General features: G+C 43.5%; 3 protein-coding genes across 6 annotated transcripts; 1 reads left to right on the top strand and 2 right to left on the bottom strand.

The window, feature by feature from the left end:
- Nucleotides 1–91: 91 nt before the first annotated feature.
- Nucleotides 92–3,708, bottom strand: eri2 (ERI1 exoribonuclease family member 2). Its single transcript, XM_068321703.1, has 9 exons — nucleotides 3,541–3,708; nucleotides 3,336–3,394; nucleotides 3,166–3,246; nucleotides 2,947–3,074; nucleotides 2,680–2,842; nucleotides 2,473–2,573; nucleotides 2,105–2,186; nucleotides 1,920–2,008; nucleotides 92–1,514 (listed from the first exon to the last, which is right to left on the bottom strand). The coding sequence occupies exons 1-9, from the start codon at nucleotides 3,561–3,563 to the stop codon at nucleotides 207–209; spliced, it is 2,034 nt and encodes a 677-aa protein (XP_068177804.1). The 5' UTR covers nucleotides 3,564–3,708; the 3' UTR covers nucleotides 92–206.
- Nucleotides 3,709–3,991: 283 nt separating this feature from the next.
- LOC137600210 (RNA exonuclease 5-like) lies at nucleotides 3,992–9,122 on the top strand. 4 transcript variants are annotated; one of them, XM_068321702.1, is made up of 19 exons: nucleotides 3,992–4,089; nucleotides 4,732–4,991; nucleotides 5,112–5,238; nucleotides 5,343–5,457; nucleotides 5,550–5,657; nucleotides 5,772–5,860; nucleotides 6,053–6,168; nucleotides 6,246–6,384; nucleotides 6,572–6,666; nucleotides 6,754–6,856; nucleotides 6,978–7,066; nucleotides 7,206–7,314; nucleotides 7,402–7,518; nucleotides 7,605–7,742; nucleotides 7,830–7,922; nucleotides 7,992–8,301; nucleotides 8,390–8,568; nucleotides 8,726–8,841; nucleotides 8,913–9,122. In XM_068321702.1, exons 2-19 carry the CDS (start codon nucleotides 4,741–4,743, stop codon nucleotides 9,058–9,060), a joined length of 2,442 nt encoding a protein of 813 aa, XP_068177803.1. In that variant the 5' UTR covers nucleotides 3,992–4,089; nucleotides 4,732–4,740; the 3' UTR covers nucleotides 9,061–9,122. The 4 variants fall into 4 exon arrangements, with proteins under 4 accessions (XP_068177803.1, XP_068177800.1, XP_068177802.1 ...); XM_068321699.1 differs by having other exon boundaries at nucleotides 7,830–8,301; XM_068321701.1 differs by having other exon boundaries at nucleotides 7,830–8,301; nucleotides 8,741–8,841.
- Nucleotides 9,123–9,313: 191 nt separating this feature from the next.
- On the bottom strand, nucleotides 9,314–16,009 carry parn (poly(A)-specific ribonuclease (deadenylation nuclease)). Its single transcript, XM_068321174.1, has 26 exons — nucleotides 15,932–16,009; nucleotides 15,612–15,689; nucleotides 15,455–15,534; nucleotides 15,303–15,370; nucleotides 14,994–15,075; nucleotides 14,376–14,436; nucleotides 13,938–14,106; nucleotides 13,489–13,551; nucleotides 13,375–13,413; nucleotides 13,250–13,292; nucleotides 13,080–13,160; nucleotides 12,920–12,976; nucleotides 12,724–12,801; nucleotides 12,589–12,632; nucleotides 12,462–12,504; nucleotides 12,286–12,361; nucleotides 12,095–12,205; nucleotides 11,931–12,000; nucleotides 11,801–11,856; nucleotides 11,518–11,604; nucleotides 11,363–11,437; nucleotides 11,108–11,282; nucleotides 10,898–11,025; nucleotides 10,619–10,682; nucleotides 10,379–10,530; nucleotides 9,314–10,154 (listed from the first exon to the last, which is right to left on the bottom strand). Exons 1-26 carry the CDS (start codon nucleotides 15,948–15,950, stop codon nucleotides 10,108–10,110), a joined length of 2,046 nt encoding a protein of 681 aa, XP_068177275.1. The 5' UTR covers nucleotides 15,951–16,009; the 3' UTR covers nucleotides 9,314–10,107.
- Between the last annotated feature and the right edge of the window lie 1,286 nt (nucleotides 16,010–17,295).

Genomic DNA, 17,295 nt, shown 5'->3' on the forward strand with positions numbered 1-17,295 from the left:
AGTATAAAGTTACTGAAAAGATCAAACCATGAAACAATCATGACTAAAAAAAGTGACTTTATTATTATGACATTCAATTTGAACACCTTTTCAAAACCATATGTTCACAATACAATAAAAGTATTTCATTGTCAAGATTAGTTAATAAATATTTGTCAGTAAAATCGATCAAAAGGGATTCTTTTGGGTCAGAGGTCAAACCCGTGTTAACAGCTCTTCCTGCCGACTGACTTCTGGGGACCGGGAAGACACGGCACCGACCTCCTCATCAGAGCAGACTCCCACTTAAAGAAGTCACATCTCTTCTGGGCCCTGCCTCCGCCGCCCGACCGGCGGACCGGACAGCAGTAGAACCCCCGCCCGTTGTTCGGCCCGCCGTTGGAGACAACTTGCCGTTTTGCACGCCTCCCACAGGAGCACAGAGGAGAAGTGATCCTCTGTGCTCCTGTCTCTGACAGGTGGGTGAAGGAACAAATGGTGCGGGAGGAGGACGTGTTGGTGGACAAAGAGGAGAGGACATTTCTGGAGGTGCAGATAGAGCTCCCTGAGGAGGAACTGGGGGGCTTTGGTGGGTCGGTGAAGATGGAAAAGGAAGGCTTTGGAGTTTGTTTGACAGATTTAGGCCTGGAAAACAAGGAGTTCGGGGAGGAGGTCTTTTCTGGAATGAAGGATTTGTGTGCTAACGGAACGAGTGTGCTGGTTTTAGCGTGTTTACGGGGCCCGTTGTTCAACCTGTGTGTCTGTAAACAGGTTTTATGTCCAAGTTTGTGCTGGTTTGAGTCCAGATCAACAGTTGTAGGAACAGCGAAAGAGTTACTGATCTCTGAGATGAGACGAGTTGAATGCTTCCTGACGTTATTGAAACGATTAAACACATCAATTTGGTATCTTGTATTATTTGTAGACCTCAGTATGACCTGATTGCCTGATAAATCTCTATCATCAGGCTCCTTCCAATCACATCTGCCGTCATCATCGATGACATCGTCATCGCCTTCTAGCACCACGTCGTCATAGGAATCACACCTGTCTTCTGTTTCCATTAAAAAACATTCTGCACCTTCCTCTTCCTCTGCAGGTCTCCCCGTTCCTCCTGGTAGCGAGGGCAGGGTTTGATCGGCCTGGTCTGAAATGCAGCCCACAGTAGTAGAACACAGAACATGGCTGCTGCTGTTTCCGTGTGCTGAAGGAACATTTCTTATTATCGTAGAGGACGCCTTAGGGATCGTCTCTGCTGCTGCTGACCTCCACAGTGATGTAGTCACACCATTCAGGAGTGTCTTTGGTGAGATCAGGCTCTGACAGATCTGAAGGGGTTGTTGAAGTGACTTGGAGTTCTCTGTGTTTAATTTATTCATGATTACCTCAGATTTTTTCGGACATGATTTGGAAGAAAACTTGGATGAGGACGGTTTGTTACTCTGAAGCTGGATTTCCTCTTTATCTGTGCTGGATTTATCTTTCCTGTTGTGTTCAGTTGAGTTTCTGTTTATGGGTTTGACCATTAATGGAGTCTAGGAAAGAAGGATGACAGATTTAAACTCTTAAGATATTATATAATTCTGAATTTAATTGAATCTGTATTGTGATATAAGTAGTTAAGCTGCACTGTATCGGCAGTTCTTTTCACAGTCCAGAAAGATTCATATTTTGAATAACATGAACCACAGAAATCTAAAAGGAGTCACAAGGATGACAGTCAGGGTCTATAATATTACAATAGCCCATTTAAATATATGTTTATTTCATAAAAGCATCACAAAATGTTTAAAAAATCCCTCATAGGAACAAAACAAGCCCCATTCATGAAGCCCTGCATACAATCTTCATAACAGGTTCTGCTTGAAGAAACAAAAAGGTGTCAGGTTTGTGGGGGGGGGTTAGTAGTTGGGCTGCATCTTTGGAAAATGGTGACTCACCCTCACGAGGCTCTGAGTGGTCTTCAGCACACATCCGTCCCTCATCATCCTCGCTGCCAGCTGAGCTGTATTTCGAGAATCATCTAAGCCTGAGGGGGAAATTAACAAAAAACCCACCAGATTTGATGAAGTCTTTATTTTTTTTAGTGAGATGGAGATTTTGGAAAGTTTTTATTTTTCAATACCAGAATGTTCTCTCCCAGCAAACTGGATTCCGAGATCTTGTAATGCTCCATTTAGGCCTTTGGGTTTCCTATTATAAAATAGCTGTAAAATAAAGACATTTTTAGACAAAATGACTGACATTGAAATGATTTAGCATCGGCCATGTGAGTAATAAAATTACACCAAGTTTAATCTACTACTGTTTGGTAATAACATCTTCAAGTAATCTGATGCTTTTCCTGGTTTCACGTGATTAGTAACTGAAGATCGGAAAATTGTAATAAATAATAAACGTAAAATCTTAATCTTTTTATTGCCTCAACAATCAAGGAAATAAATCTTTAGTTATATCAAAGGCGTAAAGACAGAGTGACTTTGTTTCTCTTACCCTGTAGCTACTTCTAAGGTCTATCCAGCTGTTGAGGACATCAGGTTTATGGAGCTGCTTGCGTTTACATTCGTATAGCAAGCAAACACCAAGATCCCAGTCTGAAAACGCAGAAAGAGAAACCATTTAAAGGAAATGTTTAATGGAAATGTCCCAACATCACGTCCAGATCAAGAATTATAGACCAACACTGGAATTGAATTTTACCTGACCACGTGAGGAAGGTGCACAGTTTTTGAGAAGCTGGAGGTTCAGAGGATTTCTGTTGTTTAGTGGGGAAGACCAGGCCCAGACTGAGCTGCAGGTTTTGCAGCCAGCGGTTGAACCGAGAAAGGCAGATCTGAAGGGGGATCCCCGCCTCAACTTGCATCTGAAAGATAATTCAAGCAGTTAGATGTCATGTGTGTCTATGTAAAGCATGTGGAACCAGGAAGTGCTTTGACGTGTTCATTGTAGTGTATTTATTCAGATTACCTGTGTAATCCCAGTCAGTTCAGTACAGAATCCAGACAGAATGGGGTGTTCCTGGGGTTGAACGTAAGTGTGAAACTCTGACTCGACCTCCCCAGTGGAGGTGTTCAACAGAACGGCAGGAAACTCGACTGTACAGAAGGAAGGAAGGAAAGAGAAATAGCTGTGATAAGGGTTCAAAACAGTGGACAGTCCATATCGAACAAATAAACGACTGCTTACTAATTTCATGGCTGTAGTTGTTCTTCTCTCTCCAGCAAGTGGACTCAAAATCAATCACAATAAGGTAAGAGAATATTTGATCTAAGAGAAAAACAGACAGTTTTATTTAGTTTTATTTAGATGATAATGTGTGAACATCCTCACAGATCAATTTCAATAGATATTCTTACTTGATACCAAAGATTTCTTTTTTGAGGACTGGCTCCGCTGCCTCAATAATCCCAGTTCTCTGTGGAACCAAAAAAAGAGATTAAGATGCAGAACAATCACAATGACATTAAACCTGCTTTTAATTTGTGTACATAAACCTTTCCAGTTTCCTTTCAGGATAGCTATTTGCTAACTCTAAAGGCTAATTGCTAATCATCTACTTACTTAGCCAGCTTCTTTGTGGCCATAGCCACTTCAGTTCCGGTAACCAACTTTACAAGACATATAAATACTATTCATGATCGATAAATAGTTACGTTGTCGTGAAAACAGCAAATATCGCGCTGCATTTTTGAATTTCATCTAATAATCTGCGGTCGACTCTCTGGCATTCTCGACTCTCTGGCAGCAAGTCAATGAAATCAACTACAGAGATAGTCGATCACAAAACGAGAACAAACGAAATATCCGGTTTTGTCATTTCAATATAAAAGCACGCCAGCTAAGAAGAGGAAATATATTCGTGATATATTTAGAATTTGTATTTTATTGTGTCATTTTATTCATGTAAACAACTGTAAAATTTGCGAAACGTTTATTACATGAAATGACGAAAAGAAATTACAAAAGCATAGTTTTAATCTTGAAAACGGAAGTAACGTCATGACGTAGCGTAATACGGAACACGTTTTTTCAGGAACCATGTGTGTTTAGATTCCAGACTTCCAGCAGTGTGAAATATCGAGTTTGAACACTTTGGGAATTTAAAATCTGGTATGTAAATCTCTTTTTCCCCCCTTGCTACTATTCCCACATCTCTACTGGACTAATAAATATTCTTGAGTCGTACAGATAGCGCCGTGAGACTGAATTATTTCAAGTGTTAGCTAGCATCTACTGTGTGACAACCATTCTATTTCTCAACTCACTACATGAGAGTTGAAGCTCTGATATGTTCAGTTACTGAAACAAGTTATTTTACTTAAATAGCAATTCTAATTCTGCATTCACACATGTCTGTTATTTTATTCTGTAGCTCATTTTCAAGATCCATGCGTATAAAAATATTCTTAAACACATATTAAGTAATGCAGTAAAAATTAAGCTTGAACAGAAGTAGCCTAATAGTTTTTTGAGATAAGGCTTATGTATAAACAACAGGAAATGCCTCCCTTTGCTTGTTTAAGATGAACATCACCATCATATATTGGATATATTTTCACAGAATACATAAAGGACCAAATTTAATGCCACGTAGTTAATTCTTTTTATCCCAAAAATCAATCACATGTTGCTTCATTACTAAAGTATTTACAGTTCACCAAAAACTAGAATGTTACTGTCATTTCATGTCTTTGGGGTCATGTTGAGTCATCCTCACCTTTATTTCATCCTCTTCGTTTTGTCTTCAAGTAGCACAAAATAATGGATCCTTCATCAGCAGCAGCAACATGCAATAGAAAGAAAAGAAAGGATGTCTCCCCTGCAGAAGATGAGTCCAAGAGATTTAAAGCATCACAGGAAAGTGAGGCGATGCCAGAGTCTGGAAGTTCCCCCTGCTCGCCGAGCATCACTGTAAAGCAGCATCGCCTCCAGGAGCCCATCACCCAGGATGATTTGATGGAGCTGCTGCGTTATGCTGCTCTGGGGAAAGCAGGCGGCGTTAAGCAACCCAGGTAATAACCGTGGTCTCAACGTCTGAGCAGCTGTCATTAGATAACTGTAAGACACTGAAACAAATGTTCTGTTAGTAGTGCTGCAGACTTTCACTCACGCTTCCCCTTTCTCTCCTGCAGTTGGTGTCGACTCCGCCATCAGAAGAAGATTAAAGCCATGAATGTGGCGATCGTGGAGGGTGTAACCCAGAGCCACTTTTACAAACACTACCTCACCCTGCAACACCTCAGGACCACTTACACCTCTGTAAATAACCACAAGTTACATAGAGGGAGTTAATGGAAAACAATCTGTTCACATTGTTCTTGATTTAAGATAATTTTTTAATTTTTGTCCTCTGGCTGGACTAGAGGGTCACCTTTACTTCGCCATCTGCAGACTTGGCCTCTGGAATCTTCAGCAGCGAAGTGCCTGAATCAGATTCTCTGTCCCAGAGACACAAGGAAGGCAGTCCGATGTACAGAGGTGGGCCTGATTTAGTCAGCAGCGTTCTGCTCTTCTCTCTCAGCTCTTGCACTTTTGTGCGACTTCATGTTTGTGTGTGTTTACTTCTACAGCCTTGATGAGTCACCCAGTTATCACCAGGTTTGGGACACAGAGGAGAGGACTTACAGCGTACGTTCTAACCCAGGAGGAGATGATCAAGAAACGCTATCCTGTCAAAGGTCTGAGGGCGTCCACAGGAAACGTTATTAACATCTAGATTTTAGAAAGAGATTTTCCACACATGCGTCTCTCTTTCTACCTCCTCACTTCTGTTGTTTGTTCCTTTCATTCAGGAATGCCGGGTTTTGAGGAGTTCATTTGCACAGACAGTGTCGACTGTGTGACTGACAGCAGCCCTCTGTATGGAATCGACTGTGAAATGGTAGCTGCTCTATAATTATCCATTGAAACAGATCAGCTACATGACTGGTAGTTATTCCTGATGAATATTTATTAGCCGACAGAGTGAGCAGCGTCACTTTGAAGCTGTTTTGGATGTTTTGTGTGCTCCAGACGTTTTATTCTTCCTTCGTGTCTCGACTCATTTGCGTTCTGATCTCACGTTGTGCTTCAGTGCCTGACAGAGAAGGGATACGAGTTGGCTCGCGTTTCAGTGGTGGATGCTGGTGGGAACTGCATGCTGGACCAGCTGGTGAAACCTCACAATCGCATCCTCAACTACCTCACCAGGTACACACACACACACACACACACTGGATTGAACATCAGTTGCTGTATGACAAGCTGATATTGTTGTCTTGTGATAGGTTCTCTGGTATCACCGCGGCGATGTTGCGACCAATCACAACCACCCTGCGAGATGTTCAGGCCAAACTCAGGACTGTGTTACCAAGTGATGCGGTTCTGGTCGGTCATTCTCTTGACAACGACCTCAAGGCTCTGAAGGTCAGTGACTGCTGACCCCCATTTGAATTCCTGTTGTTTTCTGACCTGGAAGGCAAGAGCTTTGAGTTTTTAGCCTTAATTTAAAAAAAACGTTACCAGGAGTTAATAAGTAATCAGCCTTTTAGTCGCTTTAACAGTTGAATTATTTAGTTTAAAAAGCTGTAGTGTGTTTTTTTCTTTGCTGCAGGTGATCCACATGCATATAATCGACACCTCGCTGCTGTACAGGAAAGACTTCGGACAAAAGTTTAAACTTAAAGTTCTGGCTGAGACGGTGCTGAAGTAAGTTGTGTCAAACTCCGTCTCCTCCTCATCCTCTGGAGCTCAAATCATGTAGATAATTGATTTTTTTTTACACCGAAATTCCAGGAAACAAATCCAAACAGAGGAAAAGAATGGTCACAATCCCACTGAGGACGCTCTGGCCGCTCTGGAGCTGGCTCAGTACTTTATTAAAACGGGTCCTCGCCAGGTAACGCGTCGCTTTCTGGGACAAATGAAAAGGGGTTTCGCTGCACCGGCCTGTAAACCTGAAGACGTCTGAGGAGTGAAGAAGAGACGGTTCAGTTCACTTCCTGTCTGCTCATGTACAGGTTGTTGAGCGCCACCTGCAGGAGCTGTGGGGATACGCAGTGACGGAGGAGTCCGCCGACTGCCCACCCACACCCGTCCTGAGTCACAGGTAAAATACTTTACACAATATTTATTTACGAATGTTTTTATACATATTTATTAATTTCAGACTGATCTCGTTCAACAAGGACTAAAATGATCAAATGAAGGATAACGTTTTAATTCTGCGGTTTCCTTTCTACTTCTAGGTTTGCAGACATCCTACAGTCACTCGGCCGATCTGTAGTCTTTTACGGGAAGCGTTCCGATGTGGCGTTGGATCCGTCCAATCAGCTGTGGCACAGCTCCGACAAGGAGGTGAGGCGAGGGGTTGTAGTCCTGACTCAGGAGGAGCGTTTCATTCTTAATAACGCCGTCGTTGCTACTTCCTTCCGCCTCCCTCAGGTGTTGGCGTCTTTCAGGAAACAGACCAAACGTCCGTTCCTCTCAGTGCTGCAGTTCTCCTCCTACTCAGACCAACTGAAAAGTCCTCCCCCTCCCCAGGAGCAGCGTTACCCGAGGGTGAGGCGTTTCTTCAGAGCACGACCGAAGTTAAAAGTGTGCGTTTCATCTGAACGTGTGCGTGTGTGTGTGTGTTCACTCTGCAGCTGTGTGTAGGCCTGCGGGACATGTGTGTGGTGTTCGCCGGGCCGTTTCCTGCAGCTTTCTCTGAGAGGGACGTGAGGCGGGTGTTCCGCTGCTGCGGCCCCATTCACAAAGTTCAGATGCTGACCTCAGCTGTCAGGGTATACCTCACCTGGTGATATTTTAGCCCCCCCCCCCCCCCCCCCCCCCCGGCGACAGGTCATGTGAATGCTAGTTCTGTTCTCTAGGTTCATGCAGAAATAACCTTCAAGCTGCTGGAGGGGGCCGTGCTGGCTCGAAGAACCTTAAATGGGCTGAGTATCCAACGGCAACCCATCAAGGTAACCCTGTTCATCCTTTCTGTCGGAGCATTTCTGCACCGCTGTATTCCCAACATGCACCTCTTCCAGGTCCAGAGGCCCGTTTGTGGGTCCACGCTGGACCTGGATGTGACTCTCGACGCCCTGATGATCGACGGTCTCACCGCCAGCAACGTCTACGCCGTTAAACTTGACGCCAGTGTGGCGGAGAGCGTCAACGTTCCTCCAAAGATCAACGGACACCCCCACGCTGCAGTCGATGCTGCGCGGCCGCAGCTCGCTGCCGGAAAGGCCCAAATGTCCGAGAAGGAGGTCAAAGAGGTTTTCAGTCGCTTCGGCCCGGTGGAGAGAGTTGTGTTGCTTGCTAAACCTGGAAGACGTGCGACACATGCTTACATAGGTGAGTTAAAAGCCTTTTTTTTTTTGTTCACGATGCTCCGTTGTGTCGGAGGCGGAGCTCAAAGTGTCCCGGTTCCTCTGGTGAACAGCGTTTGAGACTTCAGAGGACAAACAAGCGGCCCTGAGCTCCTCCGAGGCCCTCTGGAAGCACGACTACCTCATCTGTCCAGCTCTGACGCCACCTCATTTACCATCATGGGTTGCCATGACAACGCCAAACGCTGCGGCAGACAACGAGGAGAGGACCCAGGCGTACGACGCGTCGCAGGTGAGACAAGGCCGCTGCGCCTCAGCCATTGTAGCTACATGCTAACATACTCATTAACATGATTCTATGTTAGAATTAGGCCCGTTAGCATGCTATATCAGTGTTTAAATAAGCATTTAGACTTTAGTCCTGATTCCATATGACTGATGTAATGAAGGCTGTTGGACAACAGGAGATGGATCTCCTCAGGAAGATGGACCGCCGCCTAGAGAAGCTGTTCAGGTCCCTCCCAGACGACACCCTGTCGGTGGTGGTTCTGGTCGGATGCACCAGGTGAGGACTCACATCTGAACAATCCACCAGCGCTGCGTTAAAGGAGGTTCAACTTTACTTCTCTTTTCCAGCGCTCCTCATCCCATTCCTGGTTTGTGTCTCATGGAGGTCAAACAAAGGTTCTTGAGAACAGCGACCTGGGAACGACGGGCGCCGCCCACACGTCTGTCTCGTCCAGTGATACCAGATCATGACACGAAATTAGAGCCTCTGATTTAACATTAATCTGAAAACGCACAAAAACCAGAATGCTGACGCCCGTTTTGTAAAATAAATTCTGTGAAAACTATCATCTGCTTATGGTGCAAAACAATTTCTCCAAAGTTCCACCTCCCTAAAACGTGTGATCATCGTTTGGAAATGTGACACGTCTTTAATTTGACTTCTTAAACGTTTTTTCTAACCCAAGAATTCAAACAACAAAAGTAAACGGGATTTTATGAAAAACAAACAAACAAAAGATACTAAGAAACATTCTTTAATTTGTTCCCTTTTTGAAGGAAATATTTACGGAGTTTTAAATTTTTCTTATACAAAAAAAATGTCATCTGAACGGTTACACCTTCTGCATGTGAACGAACTATCGACAGGGTTACAAAGCAAACACAAAAAAAAGGTCAGGAAAAAACAAGCACATTTCATAATCTTCATAATGCCACCAATATTAAACATCAAAATCGTCCTCGTGGATCTCGAACACGATAAAACTCGGGAAGTTGACAACGATTTTCTTTTTTTTTATATAAAAAATTGAACAGAATTTGACTGCATTAAAATACTAAACACAGATGTTGTAAACTACAGAACCCGTCAGCGGCTTTTAATCGCACAACTTCTGTTTCACAGGGATATCTCACTCACGAAATACAAGACTGAAAACACCTCATGAACTCACCAGAGTCGCGGCTGCAGGTGGTGGTAGTGGTGGTGGTGGGGGGTCAGATTCCAGTCCGAACACAGAATAAATGAACTTGTACGTTTAGATTCGGTGATGTGTGGATTCACCCGGCGCCTCCTGGGGGGCCAGAAGGTCAAAAATATGGCGGCTGGTTATGGCTTGCGTTCTTTCGGTAGTCCAGTCAACTAGCTCAGCTGGCGGCTCTGGAACACGGTATCCACAGCTGTCGATTTGAACGGATGAATGTAGGCGAGCAGCACTCCCCGGTGATCAGCAGCCTGGTAGGGAAGTGTCCCAAAGTGCTTCTGAAGAGACTCAGAGCAGGAGCTTCAGTGTGGGACGGAGGCCTCTCCACTCCTGGCCTCTCGCTACCAGACCTCCGGGACCTCAAACAGCGACGGTGTCGATTCAGCGTCTGTGCAGAAGCAGAATAATTAAATATCTACAAACAACTTATTTAGCGGATAAATATGCAGCTTCTTTATTGAGCAGTTCTTGAAAACATCAATAAATGTCTGCTCTCACAGTGTGAACAAGATCGGAAATAAAAACAGACAACCTGATAAACCCTTCGGCTTCGTCTCGACACGAGACGTAACTGAAATCCGATAACATCTCACAAACAGATTCCTCACACACCTTTAGGCTTCTTTTTCTTTTGACCTTTTGTCTTTACGGTGGCTTGTTGCCAGGCGACCGTCCCTTCGGTGTCATCTGCCGGATCGGCGCCCTCGGGACCCCCGTCTTCTTCGTCGGGGACCGGACTCAAGCCCGACGGGGTGGACGAATGTCTGCGGGGGCACAGCAGCCGTTAAGATGCTTCGCTCACGCTACAAAGTCGACAGCAGAGGCGGAATCCGCCGTCACCGCTCGACTCACATCGTCTTCAGCCATCCCTCTGAGGTCTTGCTCTCCACAGCTTCAGAATTTTGCCCACTTATGTCTATGAAACACATGAAGGATTACTGTTTGACCCCCTAAGGGATGTTAAATGTGATTAAACAATACAACAGTAAACTATTTGTTGTGTAACAAACGTCGGGTTAGTGGTACGTCGACCAGAACAGCTTCACATCCAGTTACAGTCTTGATTACCTTATTTTAAAAAGACAAACTGCAGCGAATGAGGAAAGTACTTATCAGCAGGCGTTCACACACCATCGGTTTTAATTTTTTTGCTGCCTGTGCCGTCCGGGTACGAGTAGTGACTCCAGCCGTCTGTAATTAAACCCTCCCTGGCTGCCGGCTCGCCCTGAACCGGACTGATGCTGCGTTTCCTCAAACTCCTAGAACAAAAAAATACAAATAAAGAGAACCTGTTTGACCTGCAGAGATCCGATATCGACATGTGGTTCAGCTCAGGGGTACCTGGGGAATCCAAAACCAGCTGAAGTACAGGAAGGCGAGTAGTGAGACTTCACCCAGCTGTCCTCGCCCCACGCTTTGGCCGTCTGGCTTGGCTTCTCCTTCTCCTGCTTGCTCTGGATGTAGTCTGCGTACGTCTGGATCTTGTAACTCTCTGCATAGCGGCTGGTGTTCATAGCTGGAGACGTTGAGACGTCGGTTTTAGCGCACAACGTCAGTTTAATCCAGTGCGTCTTCAACCGCTCAGTCAAAACTCACCTATCTGGACCTGGTCCGTCTGACTCAGGGACACGAACGACGACGTGTCGTCGATCCACGACACCTGGATGTTTCCTGAGGGGACGGAAGGAGAACGTGAGCGGAACGGAACACGCCCGTTGGAAGGGCTGGACTATCACATGACCTTTTCTTACCAAAGGCACTGAACAGCTGGTAGAGGTCACTCGTCTTCCATTCCTTGGGGAACGTGACGTACAAGACGCGGTCCCTTTTGGGCTGCACTGTCGACACAAACGCGGTACAACCACGTGAACTAGAGACACTAAAGCATCAACGGCGTCTGAAGGTGTCCTGAAGACCTGAACATGTTCACATTTTGTTTCTGTGCAGCCATTTTCCTCTTCAGAAAATGAAGAGGTGCTTTGTACGCCACAGGGTAACATGTCAAAGTCAACAGCGCTACGTGGTTGAACTTACAGTCTGGTCCTGTGATGTTGAGGTAGGGAATATCGATTATTCTCATCAGGTACAGCCTATAAAAAAGATGTTTAGATTTTTTTTTTTATTGTACAGTTAAAAGTCCTACAAGTATGACCCCATCGCTTACTTGTTGTAAAAAGGCTCAACCAGTTTGGAGCGAGCAGAAATGTACGCTTTAGATGAAGTCGAGAAAGATTCTGCAAAGACAGTGGAACAAAAAAAAATCCTCACTATCGCCCGTTTAGACATTTTCCGTTTCCAAAAGAGGACCAGAAGGGTCGTGTTAGTTACCCAGGTAGTCGGCCATGGAGATGAAGCAGAGGCCGGTGATGTATGCGTCGTACCCCGCCTCGTGGAGCTGTTCCTGGGCCGTGTCGTAACTGGGGAACCCCTCTGCAGTTTCTGATCGGAACAGGAAACGAAAAGCGTCACAGGTTTGCCAGTCGACAGTTGTTCGCGTGAAAGACGAGGTGTGCGCGTACCAACTTGCGGCGACTTGAAGGGGGTCTCCTTCAGCTGTTTCTCCAGCTCAGCCAGAGAGGTGTTAGTGATCAGCTCCTGAAACACAAAGTGTGATGAATCCACACCACACCGGGATTCCTGGGATCTTCCACCAGTTCATCTGTGTCTGGAATAGAGTCTAAAGCAGACTATTTACCTTAAAAGGCTTAGTGGAAGCCATCAGTTTTGTGTCCAGGAGTCTGCAGGTTGATAAATAACCAATTATAGGATTAATAAGAAGCAAGGAACATTTGAAGAGCATTCGCAAACATGCAAACAATTACCTTGGGAAAACCCACATTGTGACGTCTTTAAAATCTTGAAGATCCTGGAGAAAATGAGTATCGGCAGAAAGAATTCAGAATAGCGTCACTCAGCTTCAAACGACTGTATTTAAAATATCAATCATAAGGTTGTACCTCTGGCAGAGGGCAGTAGAACTGGTGGATGGTGTGCATCACATCCAGCAGCATGTTGTGGCCAACCACTAGTTTCCCCTGCATGCCAGATTAAATGGATTAGGGGCTAAACATCAGATGCATTTAAATAAAATAATCTGACCAGTAATAATCCAACAAAACATTAATGATAGCCGAGGCTGAAACATCTACTCACAGATTTGGAGATGGCGTGAATGACCCTGGAGAAGCCGACAGCATCGTTGAGCTCTTCCTGTTCAGGGCAGAAAAAATAAATAAAAATCACAAACAAATGAAAGCATCTTTGACGTGTTCAAAATTAAAAATACATTCTTGCTCTTTGGTACAAAACTCACCTGCTCTCGCTCTAGTTTCTGCTGCTCCCTCCTCTTCCTCTCCTCTTCGTCTACTTTGCTGACCTGGATGTATCGCTCTTTCTGCAAAACATACACACTTAATGAATACCACACACACGCGCATGCACGAATCCAATAGGAAAATTAAAATAAATTGAACATGTTCCCACCTTTTCAGTTTCTATGGTTTCCACATGAAGGCCTTTAGGAAACCTGTTGAAAGTAAAACAAATATTTAATTTCTGCAAACACCAAAAACCACAAGAAGAGCAAAAAACAACTGAATGATGCTCACTTCCAGTTCAGCGTCTGGTATATCAGCTTCCTCTGAAACCTGGTAAAGAACATGAACATAAGTGGAGATGACAGATTACAGACATGATGAATAAAAATAAGTGTGGCGTTTTACCCAGTACACGGCTCCAAGTCCAAAGTCTTCTCCGAGTTCACAAAGAGGGCCTCAACCTTCTCTCTGCAAGGAAAACAGTAAAAAAATAAAAAACACCAAGATTAAAAAACAAAAGATTGAACTCGCCGGTGAGATTCAGGAGTTTGTGTTCAACTATTTTGTTTACTGATAAAGTATTTGCCCTCTTTAAAGATTGTAAGAGATGCTGGATAGCATTTTCACCTCTTTGAACATTATGGAGTCAGGATATACTGGGTCACAGTGTAGCAACAGAGATAAAATATGGCACAAATATGTTCAAACTAGGACCTTGGAATGGATGCATATCTAGAAGAAAAATAGACCCTATACCACCATTCTGGAACAAAAGAGGAACCTCGTCACTGCCTCCGATCAGTTTACACACCTCTGGAAACAAATGAAGTCAGCTCACGCCGTGATAACCTTACATGACCCTGTTGATGAAGTCTTTATGTTCCTCCGGTACATGTGCAGGGCCTTTGGAGGAGGATGGAGAGATGAAGGATGGGTTCCCAATGCCATTAGCATGTTGATTCCTCCTCTCCTCTGTCTGCTCCCTCAGTTGGGCCTCCTCCTCTTGATTTAGATATGGGATTCCTTTGAGGACAAAAAAAAGTAAATTTTACACCAGTTTATTAAAAAACAGGGAAATACAAGTGACTACATTTGCTTGTACTTGAATGCAGCAAGAATTAACAATATTTTTATTTAAATACATATAAAAATATAGAAATATGATTCTTATTGTGCTTAGTTACAATTAATGGGTGAAATTAATTATTGCATCTTACATAATTGAAACCTGATCATGTGGACTTTGTTTGGTAAAGTCATTAAAATGTGGTGTCATTCTCTGATGTACCTACCGTGACAGAACACCTTGTTGAAGTCAAATCCCTGGCTGGCCAGAAAATCAATACTAGAACTCTGAAATGAAAAAGACGATACTCCACTTTCACAACATTCCATACATTTAATCCAAAAGCAGATGACAGTCTTCATGAACTTTAAACCATCTGAATTAAAAGTGTTAATCTCGATAAAGGGATGAACAACGGCGTGATCCAAACCCTGCAGATCACCCTCTGAATGCTGGTGGTATGGATCATGAATCCATCCAGTTTATCAAATAACTCAAACTACATAGCATGTATGGTGTGTCATTTTTCAGACGTTTGAGTTATCTGATGCAAGAAAATGAGGACAAAATGTTTAAATTGACAACTCAACACTGCTCACGACTTGATTCAATGGCTGGATGGAGATTTGTCCAGAACAGTTATAAAAATTTGACACCCGACCTTAAACAGTCAGGAAATTGATTATTGGAAACAAGTTTAAGTTTTACTTTTGGACCAGGAGAAAAGTAGACACACATTATCCAGCTTTATATTCATCAGTCATTTAAGTTTTTAAAAGTATCATATAAATGATAATCCAAAATAAAATGCATGAAAGCAATCTGAAGGTAGAAACTGACTTACTTGGCAGATGAACTTTAAGTCTGGAGAGGTCCTGTTGAACGGTTTTGGGAATATATAAAAATTAAAAGGTTTTATAATATACCTGCAGAAATGGGAATTGAGGAAACAACAATTAGTGAAACCTTTGCCAAAAGCCTGTGAAATCAAACAGGAGCGGCATTATTTTATCCAATCTTGGATGGAAATGAAACCTGGAAATCACAGAAATCAGCTTTTTTCACTGACATAAAACAAATGAATCGATGAGTGAGTTATTACTGCTCCTGTAATCCAGTCTGTTCTATCACGCATCGCTTCTGCAGCACTCACTTTGACTTGGACTGGTCGTATTTGAATGTGCATAGTCCAAACTGGAACAACAGACAATCCATGGAGTGCTGATGGAAGAAAACGTTCACATTTAGCATGCGGCTTCAACAAGCCCGAACGAACGAGGAGAGGAAACCGTGAAGCCGTCGCACCTTTTTCAGCTTGGCGTACCTCTCCTCCGGTGTGTCCAGCCCGTTGGTCAACGCACTGACGTTGGGACCGTCGCTTATACCTGAAAGACGGTTGGACGGCCATATTTACCTCTTCCATTCAGAGCAGCTGTACCCGGATTTACACGTTTAATATTACCTGAAAATTCTCCATCGATGGCAAGGAAGTCGGCCTCCTCCAACGCGGTGTACACCGCGTTTAAACAGTCTTTAAAATCTATATGAACAAGATGTAATATGAAGGGAAACGTAAAAACAGGAACATGTAGCGCAAACTGCAGCCGAACCGTTAGCTAGCTAGCTAGCTAGCTAGCTATCTAGCTAGCAGTACAAACACTCAGGAACTGACGAGCCGTTCAACATTTCAAACGTCTCTCCCAGCCGCTACTAAATCGTGCATTGTTATCATTTCTAGAATGAATTACAAATCCAGTGAAGAAAGTTTAGTCGACTCCTTACTTCTGCGTGTCACCTCCATCCCCGCACAGCGACCGAACCCGGCTGACAGCTAACGCTAGCTGGCTAACGTCAACTGGCTTTTAACAGCTTTACAAACACTTCCGGGGTCAGGAGACAAACGGCTGCCGCGAGTGTCGAGGGCATCCCGAACGACTGCTCGGTTTTACGCGGATATTATTTTTTAATATGTCACGTTATAAAATTTAAATGATTTGAGAAGGCAGAGCTGTTTTCATTTCATATTTTATTTATGTGTTTTATCTCAATCAAAAATAACCCGGATGTTGTTCATCGATGTTTCATGATTTGATGAATTGATTCAAGAAGCAAGACAAACAAATTGACATAATTATCATTGATCCAGGCGTCCAAAACAACGTCTGCTGAACGTTTGGACAGTGTGTATATAAAGAAAACATACAGAAAAATATATAAACAGCCTAGGTTTGACATTTTAAGAGGGAAAGCAGTCTAGTAATGGATAGTATAATAAAATTCTAATTAAAAATCATGCAGTACATCATGAAGAACACTGATGCATGGACATTCACAGTGAAGGAGAAGTTTGTCTCCTGCAGAACAAAGGAATTACCAATTTAAAAAAAAATATTTCAGACACACATCACTCATAACAGGCTAATCGAATACATATACATGTATTTATCTATAGGATCATTAAGAATAGAATCTGATTAGGTTTTCCACCTCTGCTGGCAAATACTAGACATTCTAAAACTTCAAAACTTCCATAAACATCATGAGAAATCCAAACCGTGGAAATGATCCCTTGACTAAAGTTTAATCTGCAACTCCACCACCAGAGGGCGATACACTCCACAGTTTAAGATAAGTAGCCTCATTCAGATTGTCCCTCCTCTCTCTCTCTCTCTCTCTTTCTCTCTCTCTCTCTCTCTCTCTCTCTCTCTCTCTCTCTCTCTCTCTCTCTCCCTTTCTCTCTCTCATTTTTACACACACAAATAAACACACATTCCTGCAAGTGGATGCTGGAGTTCAATATAAAAAGGTCTCTGCTCCTTTTTTCCCCCCTTTTTCATCACAATACATCATAGCCTTTGCAGTTAGAGTGAACACAATGGAAAGTCACAGACTGGGAAGAAACAGGAAATTAAAGAAGGAAAGACGTGTAGGGTAAAGGGGAGAAACGGTGTTGAAATCTAAGGAAAACAACAAACTTGGTTGTGATTTAACCAGTTGACATGTCTGCAATAAACAGAGACATTGACTTCGGGTGGTGGGCCTTCAGAACTACCTCTGCCGTACCAGGAATGGCCAGAACCAGCTCTGCTATTAGGTATTCATCTTATAAATGTCAACCTCTGCAGCAGACAAAGAAACCGAGGAAG

Source organism: Antennarius striatus, chromosome 8 (assembly GCF_040054535.1).
Source record: "Antennarius striatus isolate MH-2024 chromosome 8, ASM4005453v1, whole genome shotgun sequence".
Classification (NCBI taxonomy): domain Eukaryota; kingdom Metazoa; phylum Chordata; class Actinopteri; order Lophiiformes; family Antennariidae; genus Antennarius; species Antennarius striatus.

What these genes read in the sequence shown, in the direction of transcription:
- eri2 (XM_068321703.1), bottom strand. Translation starts at nt 3,563, where the DNA reads ATGGCCACAAAGAAGCTGGCTAA. An exon ending in CAACTACAGCCATGAAATTA is followed by an intron (nt 3,075 to 3,165) that starts GTAAGCAGTCGT and finishes CCTTCTGTACAG; the next exon opens with TCGAGTTTCCTGCCGTTCTG. An exon ending in TGCTGGGAGAGAACATTCTG is followed by an intron (nt 2,009 to 2,104) that starts GTATTGAAAAAT and finishes TTTCCCCCTCAG; the next exon opens with GCTTAGATGATTCTCGAAAT.
- LOC137600210 (XM_068321699.1), top strand. Translation starts at nt 4,741, where the DNA reads ATGGATCCTTCATCAGCAGCAGCAACATGCAATAGAAAGAAAAGAAAG. An exon ending in ATCCTCAACTACCTCACCAG is followed by an intron (nt 6,169 to 6,245) that starts GTACACACACAC and finishes GTCTTGTGATAG; the next exon opens with GTTCTCTGGTATCACCGCGG. An exon ending in ACACCCGTCCTGAGTCACAG is followed by an intron (nt 7,067 to 7,205) that starts GTAAAATACTTT and finishes TTCTACTTCTAG; the next exon opens with GTTTGCAGACATCCTACAGT.
- parn (XM_068321174.1), bottom strand. An exon ending in GACTTGGAGCCGTGTACTGG is followed by an intron (nt 13,414 to 13,488) that starts GTAAAACGCCAC and finishes GTTCTTTACCAG; the next exon opens with GTTTCAGAGGAAGCTGATAT. An exon ending in TTCACGCCATCTCCAAATCT is followed by an intron (nt 12,802 to 12,919) that starts GTGAGTAGATGT and finishes TCTGGCATGCAG; the next exon opens with GGGAAACTAGTGGTTGGCCA.